At 41.5% G+C, this 9,711-nt stretch overlaps 1 protein-coding gene across 7 annotated transcripts in view; it reads right to left on the reverse strand.

Annotated features, from left to right (window-relative positions):
* CTNND2 (catenin delta 2) overlaps positions 1 to 9,711 on the reverse strand; it is an 848,542-nt gene that overhangs the window by 204,257 nt on the left and 634,574 nt on the right. For all 7 annotated transcript variants that reach the window (XM_019665518.1, XM_019665517.1, XM_019665519.1 and 4 more), the window contains one exon: positions 6,574 to 6,787. In XM_019665518.1, coding sequence (XP_019521063.1) covers positions 6,574 to 6,787 — 214 coding nt within the window. The remainder of the gene's footprint in view (positions 1 to 6,573; positions 6,788 to 9,711) is intronic.

Here is a 9,711-nt window from a genome sequence, read left to right on the forward strand (position 1 = left end):
AACAATAATTCCAGAAAGAGAACAGAGAAAAATGAATCAATTTTAAATAAAATAACAAGATAATTTTCTGACAAAGAAGGTCATGATTCTTTAAATTGGAAGTGTTCAATACCAATACATTTTTTTAAAAAAAGGCACCGACAGACCTAGGTATCTCATCACAGGCTTTATAGTATCAAGGATAAAGTTCAATTATAGAAAACAGGCATCAGAACAATAATTTTCTATTCATCCATAGCCAGTAAATATCAACCATGTACGAAGGTTTAATACTGACATTATCAGAATTTCATCTTCTAAGCACCTTTTTAAAAGGAATTTACAAGAGAGTAAACCAAGAAAGAGAAAGGCCTTGAATCGAGGTGACAGAAGCTCCAAATGAGAACTGTGCAGCAGGTCTTGAGAGGTATCATCCAAATGTGCCGCCAAACACAGAAGATTCTGGTAGTGAGATCTTTGGAAAACCAGGGAATTAATGATGATTAAAATCATGGACAAAGCTGAGTTGGTGGCATTGTAGTGGATGGAGGACCCATTCAGATACGATGCTAGAAATGTACTCCTTTGACAAGAACCATCACATTGGACCCCTGAGGTGGGGGGGGGTGTGACTGTAGGGTACCACATGGATCTGCTCCTCCATCATAATGCAAAGGCTGGTCTCTGGATTTCATATTCCTTTTCTTATGAATCTATTGTTAAAATTATTATTAGTTTCAGGTATACAAAACAACATAGTGATTAGACATTTACACTCCTCACAAAGTCATAACCCCAACAAGTCTACTACCCATCTGACACCGTACATAGCTATTACCCTACCATTGATTATATTCCCTATGCTGTACTTTACATCCTGTGACATAGGTATAGATATATATATATATATATAGATATATGTAATTCTAGTTGATATTCAATACTATTTTTTATTAGGTCAGGTGCACAGCACAGGCATCCATACAAGCCATGAAGTGATCCCCCTGTCAAGTCCAGCACCATCTGACAACTTACACCTTACACAGTTTTACAGAGTTACTGACTATACTCCCATACAGCACTTCACATCCCCGTGACTACCCTGTAACCACCAATTTGTGCCTTCCAATCCTTTCACCTTTCTCACCCATCCCCCATCCCCCACCCGTCTAGCAACCATCAGTTTGCTTTTTGCACATGTGGTCAACACTGTCAGTGTTAAAAGTCAAGTATGACGACAGAGGCTGTGAACCGGGAAGGGTGAAGACATAGGAGCACCAATAGCCTTAGCTTACAAAAGGGGTGATAAGAGTTAATGTCTGTGTTAGATGGAAGAAATGGAGCCTTAACTTTAAAGTTACTGATTACATTTGCAGAGGGACCAAGGACAACGAACCCACCATTTCGGTAAGAAGGAGAAGACCGGGGTGATGAAAATGAGAAACATCCTCCTCCATCATAGCAGAACATCAGTATGAAAAGCCTATGAGAACTAATTTAGAGTAAAATAAGCATATTATTTAAAGACATGGAATAACCATGAAAAAACTAAAAACACAAAGCAAAACAAAGAGAAAGTTAAGGCGGAAGGCCTCTTGGGATCTGGGAGGAGGGCAGATGAGGCAGGAGACTGTTGTTGCCTTTAAAAGCACTTTTATACTATTTTGTTTTTTGACTGTATTTATCTATTACTTTGATTGAAAAAAATGAAAAGACAACGCATTTAATGATCATTTTTGTTGCTTCCAATCCTTCACAAGTAGTTGCTTTAAGAAGATGCATTAAGAAATCAGGTTAATAGGGTCCTGTTTATTTTAAACACAGAAACACTATTAAAACCCTCACAGGTCCACCTTTATCTGCATTGCTTCTTTTTCTGACCAACAAATGTGTTTTCTCACCTCTGGGAAAAGGTGAACAACAGTCTGGACTGGGGTCTGTATCAGCTTCCTGAAGCTTTCATAATGAAAGATCACAGACTGAGTGACTTAAACAATAGAAACTCAGAAATGTATTGTCTCATGCTTCTGGAGGCTACAAGTCCAAGATCAAGGGGTCACCAGGGTTGGAGCCTTCCGAGGGCTGGGAGGAGAACCTGTTCCATGCCTCCCTTGAGCTTCTGATGGTTTGCTGGTCATCTGCAGTGTTCCTTGCCTTGTAGAACATCACCTTGGTCTCTGCCTTCAACTTCACATGGTGTTCTCCCAGTGTGCATCTGTGTTCAAATTTCCCCTTTTCCTAAGGACACCAGCCTTATCTAATTAAGGGTCCACCCTACTCTAGGACCCTAACTAATTACATCTGAGTCACATTTTGAGGGACTAAGGTTTGGATTCTGGGGGTCATAATTCAACTTACAACAGAGTCCTTTGAAGACAAGGCATGAAATCAACTGATCTGATACTACTAAGTCAAATAGTGAGACTGAGGCCTAGCTCCTTAATTAAAAGAAAACACTATTTGGATTTGCAAAGTTGAAGGTCAAAGAATATACGGCTCTTGAAGAAGTAGAACTCTTACATTTGCTTTCAACTGAAATAACACTTATTTGTTAAGTTTTATAGTTCAATAAAATCAGTTTTATTATGATATGTAAAGCATCCTGAAATTTTTAGTTGAGCATTTCAAAATTTAGGCTGATTATTGCCATATTTACAGAGAGAAAAACTATATTAGTCAAGCCCAAAGGACATGCAGCATTTTCTAATCAAAGTTTATTTGCTTTGGAGCATTTCAAATTATGGCTAACAATATAATGGCTTTAACTGGATTTAAATAAAATTCTGATCATCGTCTCACAGTAATTATTATATAGGAAGAAAAGTATTTATCGCAGGGCCTAACGGGCAGTAGCAAAATATATTCTGCTGTGAACAGATACTGCACTGCAAACAGGCAGCTGTGTTTTTAAGCATGCATGTTTGTGTTCACTAAATGCATGTAAATACCTCAAATTTTAACACTTTATAATTGTTTGCCAAGGAATACCCAGTAAATAATTTAAAGCTCTGCAAGATCATTTCTTTCTTTTAGTCTTTTATTGCTTACAAGTTGGCACTCTAGATCCTTCTGGATATATAACCTAGGTCTAATCTAAAGTCTGGCTTATAAACATGTTTTATTTTTTTAAAAATAACTAAAACGGTTCCTTTGAGTATTTGTGTAGAAACTATCCTAGTTTGTAAATATCTACAGAGGAACTCAAAGGGTAGTATGCCCTACGATTTGTTTTCAGCACACGTTTGTGTTCACACCTTCGCTAAGAAGCCAGAAGGAGGCTGTAGGAAGGCTCCTGTAATGTCCTGAGTCGTTATTTCTGGCTGAGCTCTGTAGAATTTGTAACTGAAGAATTACAAAGGTAGTAAAAGGCATATGTGCTACTTTTAAGTCATTGTTTTATTGAATTCATGCATGAGTATCCAACCCAATCTCAAAGCGGATTTGAGGAGGGGCCTTGTGGCAACAGAAGTGAGCCTTTTTACAATTACTCTACTCTACCCTCCAGAGCCATCGACTCCCTTGCTACTTATCCAGTTAAGTTTCCAAAATGTGGACACGTTTGTCAGGGATGTCCCTGTTAATAGTTAGCTGCCAGGAGTGCATGGGTGTGACAATTCAGAAGAGGGACCCACCCATCACAGTGGGTGCTGGTGAGGTCACCAAACGCCACCCCTGCCCATGCGGATGTCCAAGGCGTAGCACACACCTGACCCTCTAGAAATTCAAAAGCATCTGAGAAATGACAACTGAGGAATGAACAGAGGCCTGGATTTACACAGAAAGGCTTACTGTAGGGAAAAGAGCTCATCAGACTCCGGCAGAAACAAGTCTCGGAGGAGGAGTGGAAGGATAATAACAGATAAAAGAAATGGAGGGTTTGATGACCTGGAGGTTAAATTAGGTTACCCGTACTAACATACTGGACTCCGAAAGCTCTGTAGTAGCCCAAAGATTCCAAGCATTCATTGGTCACTTTGGCAGATGACCGTGGGCTGGTGCTGAAGGTGAACATGACTCTCTAAGGCCCTTTGAGGGGAATCCATTCGCCTCATTTGACTTTTGTATCAGGCCGTGGAGTCAGCTCGGCCTAGATGTGCATTGCTGATGCTGTGTCTAAACAGAAGGCAGCAGAGCCCCGTGGATTGCTAGGCGCCCTCAGATTTCTGCCGGCATGGGCATTTAGAAGGCTCTGTTACTCCGCACTGGCCTGGAGCAGCTGTTCCTTCCAGCTGGAATGTTCTCGTAGCTGCTCACTTCTGACTTCCTTTCCTAGAGAGGTGGCTTGACCAGGGGCTGGTTGGTTTTCAATAGTATCCATCACGGTGACTGCAGAAACCATGAGTTTCAGCCCATCAAAGTGTTATGACAACAGTTTTTCTTTGAAAAAGGTGAAATTTATGCCTAAAGTTCAGCCAAGCACAATAAGACCCTGCCTCAGAAAAGGCAGAAAACAGGTATTGAAGTAGCGCCCAGTGTCACACTGAATAGATTGGGCTGTGATGGCTCGGGTGGCACCATGGCAGAAGATAGCATTTCTTCTCAGAGGGGACGAGGACAGAGTCTCAGCCACCAGCACACGCTGATGAAGAAACGGTGAGTCAGGACATGACAATGGGTACAAACCTTTGTTCTCAAAAGGAGCCAAATAAGAGCCATACATACTCTCTAAGTACTAGCCTCTTTCCTACAGCCAAAGTTTCCCCAGGAAAGAAAACTCCTGACATTCTAGAGACATTCTGCCTCTGATGTTCCAAAGGAGGCTCACAGAGAAATTTCTGATGTCGCCCAAGTGCATAGGATGGGTGACACCCAGCATCTATCAGAAGCAGCGCTAAGGTGACAGAGTAGCCAACCATCAGGTCCTTCACAGTGGCTTCAAATATCAGAAGACACCAGGCCTGCTGCAGTGGGCAGTGTCACGGGACAGAGGCAGTGCCGCCATCTCCTTTCTGGTTTAAGCTATCAATCACCTCAACCTTTTGCATGTGATAAGACACAACGGAGGTCTGTGCTTCCAGGCAAGGGTTTTGTGTGGGAGCAAATCCAAATTTTAGTAAAATCCAATTCTTTTCAGATCATGAAATGGATGCACAGGTAAACAGCAGCAGGTGTTCCTTTATTTCTGTTGGCCTCATGCATCCATTGACAAGGTGCTAATGCACTGAAAGCCCATGAGGTTTGTTTTCCATCACACGCTGGGGAAATTGCCTTTCTGTTGCAGGCATTTCCAATTGAAACACAGTCCATGAAAATAAGGACGCGTGTTCACAACCATAAAGGCAGGTATATTATCAGTCATTATGCTTACCCCCAAATTATCCTACACATCATAATATAGGCATAACAATAGCTTTATCTTCCCTGATTCAGGTCACTCTATGTTAGCTTACTGTAAAACATTAATTGAACAACACTGTAACCCTTCACAACGATTCTTTTCCACAAAGACAATTCTTCACTTCGAGAAAAATACACAGTGGGTTCTAGTTCTAATTCAGTGACAGAGGCGTGACAATAACCTTAAAGGGCGTGAATTTAGGAAAGTATCCTGACGCTGGGACTCTCGACCCAAGATTAAACAAATATTTATGACTCCAGTTTGAGTAACATATGTCCTGAAGTAAACAAACTCACAGAGACTCCATCAGCATAGCTACAAGGAAATGTTACAGTCAAGTCAGGAGGTCAGTGCAATCCCAGGTAATTAAAAGATTCTTTTCTGAGAGTCAACCTTGCAATCCATTTGCCAAATACTTGCCTGAATGGGGTACTGTGATGAACCCCAAACTTAATAGCACCTAGAACAGCAAGGTGTATAATCAAGAAGAGTAACCTGAAATCCCACATCGAGGCCACCAATGTCATCAGCAGGCCAGCCAGTAAAACCACAGTTTTAAGAAGTGAGGCGCCAGAGCGAATGGCTAATGTTCACTGTGTCCACATATGTTCTAAGAAATGTACATGTTAAATGCTTTCCAAGCCCTCATTCATTAATCCTTATGGCTCTATGAGCGGGTTATTCATCATTATCTCTATTTTACAAAACTCAAAAGCTCTCTGCTCATGGAAAGGCTTTCTCTCGTGTTCACTTTTGGAAAGTTCCTTAATACAAAATACCATTACGTATTACCATTAGGTAATACCAATACGGTAAACATTTCATTCGAGCAACTGGCTGTTAAGTAAGATAAGCTGTCTGTTGTTAAGCACAGTATAACCCAGAATATATACCTTATCAACAATAACTCAGATAACTTGTGCTTTTATGAGTTATTATTAATGCCATTCTAATGGTGGCCCATGGGTACTATAAGGTGCTCAACTCCTCCTAGATCAAATGACCAAGGCTGCAACGCGGTCATAGGATATCAGTGAGGATTATGTTTACAGGACTCTAATGATTTAATTTGTTCAATCCATGTGAGTTACACTCGACATGCTCTTGTTTCGTCATTTGCAACCCCCGCTGGAGCTGCCTGGGTTACTAGCCCTCTGAGGGGACTGAACCATCACTGAGTTAGCACACTTGCTACCATGCCGGAAAGCAGCCAATGGATCCCAGGTGTCAACCATGCTGTTAATAAGAGCTCTAACCTGTGACCAGCTCCCGGATCTCCAGGTCCGTGGTCTTGCGGAGCAACCTGACCAGCGCTGGGATGCCGCCGCAGTTTTTCAGGGCGATTTTGTTGTCGTCGTTGGCCTTCCCATACACCAAGTTTCTCAAGGCCCCGCAGGCACTACGGTGGACTTCCGTCATCCGATGGTCCAGCAGGTCCACCAGGAGCTGGATGCCGCCTTGTCTCCTTATCTGAAAGAGCAAAGGACACACCCTGTGCCTTCAAGAGGAAGCTTTCACTGCTTACATCACAGCAGGGTTTCTCAAGTGAAGTAGCTGCTACAATGAACTGCTCCTAACTGAATTAAGGCAGAGGCAGGGAAAAGAAAGCATATGCGTGTTCCCCTACGATTTTGTTAGCTTTATGGGCTTTCCTAGCCCACTGATAAAATTCAAATGCATTTTCTTTCAAGCAATGGAGTTTTGGAAAGGTGTTTTTAACTTCCTAACAAGTGTCTCAGGCATTCCTCCCTATAAAAATATGCCACGTACTCATGGCATGGAGCAGCTGGAGAGGCAAAGAGATGCTTTTTTTTTTAGCTGAGCCATCCTGCCACCTGTTGGCAGCTCAGCAGCTGCTCGGCTTGGGCCGGGCATCAAACCACTGTTGCTCAGAGCTCGCACTCTTGAGTGAGCTCTTAGCCAACTGAGCCACTCGGGCCGGCACCAAAGGGATGCTTTTTACTCCTAAGACTTATTCGGTTTAACCACTGTCTTAATGGGCTGCGGGATTACGTTCACAGCGTTAAAATGATGCTTACTAGAGAAAGGTCCCCAACATTTCAAAGGAACCAGAAGCTAAATGAGAAACCTGAAGAACTGATGCAAGGATTTTCGTTTGAGAAGACAGACCTGGAAAATAAAGTCACTCACCTTAAGAGCTGGTCAGAACACCGAGACCCGGGTATGTTACGTTAAACTTAGGCACTTGATTAATAACAAAAAAATCATATTCGGTGTTCATTTTGCTCAAAGAAAATTTTGATTTTTTGATAAGTGAATTAAAAAAACAAACCACCTAACAATATGTTTCTACGTGTGTGCTCTTCCTGTCATCCTTTACTTTTTAGACCACCTCCACACAGACATCATTTTGTGGCATTTTCATCAGCAAAGCTGTATTTGAATATTTCTGCATTTATATGGAAAAATAACACGATTTGGTCAGTAATATACATATATATTTTTTAACTTCAACATCCCTCAGGGATTGAGGAATTATAATTTGACATGAAAGAATATAATTTGGTACCTTCTCTACTTAGTTTTCTTATTAAAGGAAACTCATTCATCCCCCAGATGTGCCTGGGCACATGGCTAGATCCCCCAAATCTTTCAAACATGCTCAAATGCCACTTTCTCGATGAGGCTGCTCCAAGCACACTACTTACAAGTGCAGCCTGAACCGCACCCCATCCCCAACCCAGCACTCTCGTTTTACCTTCATCTGTGATAGAATCCCTCACAGACCGTTTCGGGGTCTAGCTTCGTTGTTGCGTTTATTACTATTGTCTGTCTTTCTGCTAGAATGTATGTTCTTGGAGCACAAGGCTCTTTGTTTTGTTCACTGATAGACCCCATCCCTGTTCCAAGCGCAAGGTCGGGAATGAAGTCCAGTCAATACTTGCTGAGTGAATGGGGGGGGGGCGAGTGCAGTACCTGTTACAGTACTGTTCCTCAGATTAGCTAATGCTCAGCTTTTCAGAGCTGAGTCATAGCCCTGAGTAATAACAGCTAAGAATATCTCTGGGGGCGGAGGGAAGGACTATAGCAGCTTCCCCAAACCAGCTCACAGATAAAATATGGGCATGCGTCGTTCAGCTAAGGCAGGCCGTGTCATGATTCAGAATACGCCTGTAACATTTTCATCCATCCACAAAAGGAAACAGAAAAAGCTGAAACCCTCACAGCACTCACGGACTCTAAGTCCCTAATTTGGCAAACGTGAAGGTGCTGTTTCCCATAGTTTCCCTCCTGTGGGAACAGGGCCCCGGGAAGGAGGAGGGAAGCAAACTGGGGGGACAGGATGTTAAAGGTATTACCTTCCCCCAGGTACCCGAGTAGCCTGTGGTGGTGAGAGGGCCTGGGGAAGGCGGCTGAAGAGATTATTGGGTCAACGCAAAAAAGCCAGAAAGGACCTGAAAACAACTTTTTCCCAACTTACAATTTTACCCAGGACCTGCTTGACTCCCACACAAGAAAAATGATGTTTGTACCACTACATATGTGTGTCTCGTACACACATCTGGGTCCTAACCACATTATTATAATGTTTAGAAGGGATATTCCACCTCTACAGAAAGGTTAAGCTATGAATGTCATTTTCTCTACGTGTGCGTATTTGTATGTGTGTACTTTAAAATTCTCTGGGTTTAATTATTTTAATAACGATGAAACCATTGAAAAATAAGAAAGCCATTCTTACAGTTAACCAATTGGTTATGTATTAAAAGCATATATAGTATAGTATAGTAAATCTACCTGTTTCATCCATATATCTCTATGTATACATATTATCTATACTGTATATTAGAGTTACTATTCCTAACTTATGATAATATATGCATATTTCTCATTCATACAACTTAATGAATTATGCTATTAAAATATTATTTCAAAGCATTAAAAGGGAAAATGAATTCCAAACAAATGCAATATCAATTCTTAATGGTATAATGAGAGCACAATGTTTTCAGTGTGACCCTCATTAATGTATTATATCCAAATTTATAATGAAATCTTAAGTTCTATTTTAATCTATTTAGAGAAGCACAAATGAGACATTAAACTTTTTCTTCTGTTCTTATTTTTTGGGGTCACTGGATCAGCAATATTAAAAACTTTTGTTTTCTGGGGATTAAATTTTATCTAGGAATACGACAATCCCATTTTCGTTTTCTGAAGCCAAACATTAGTGAGAGCTGATATTTAAACATCTGCAGATGTGAAATGTGACGGCCAGGTCCTAGGTTCTTCTTCCTCCTCCTAACACCTCCCCTCTCCCAACAGGACCAGAGGGAAGCCGTGAGGGGGGCTTGCAAGTCCATTGCAGGGTCTCTATAATCCAGGGCTTCTGTTCTGGGGGTTATGAAGGGGTGTGAATGCAGTCTTCTTCT

Source organism: Hipposideros armiger, unplaced genomic scaffold, assembly GCF_001890085.2.
Source record: "Hipposideros armiger isolate ML-2016 unplaced genomic scaffold, ASM189008v1 scaffold_445, whole genome shotgun sequence".
NCBI classification, from domain to species: Eukaryota; Metazoa; Chordata; class Mammalia; order Chiroptera; family Hipposideridae; genus Hipposideros; species Hipposideros armiger.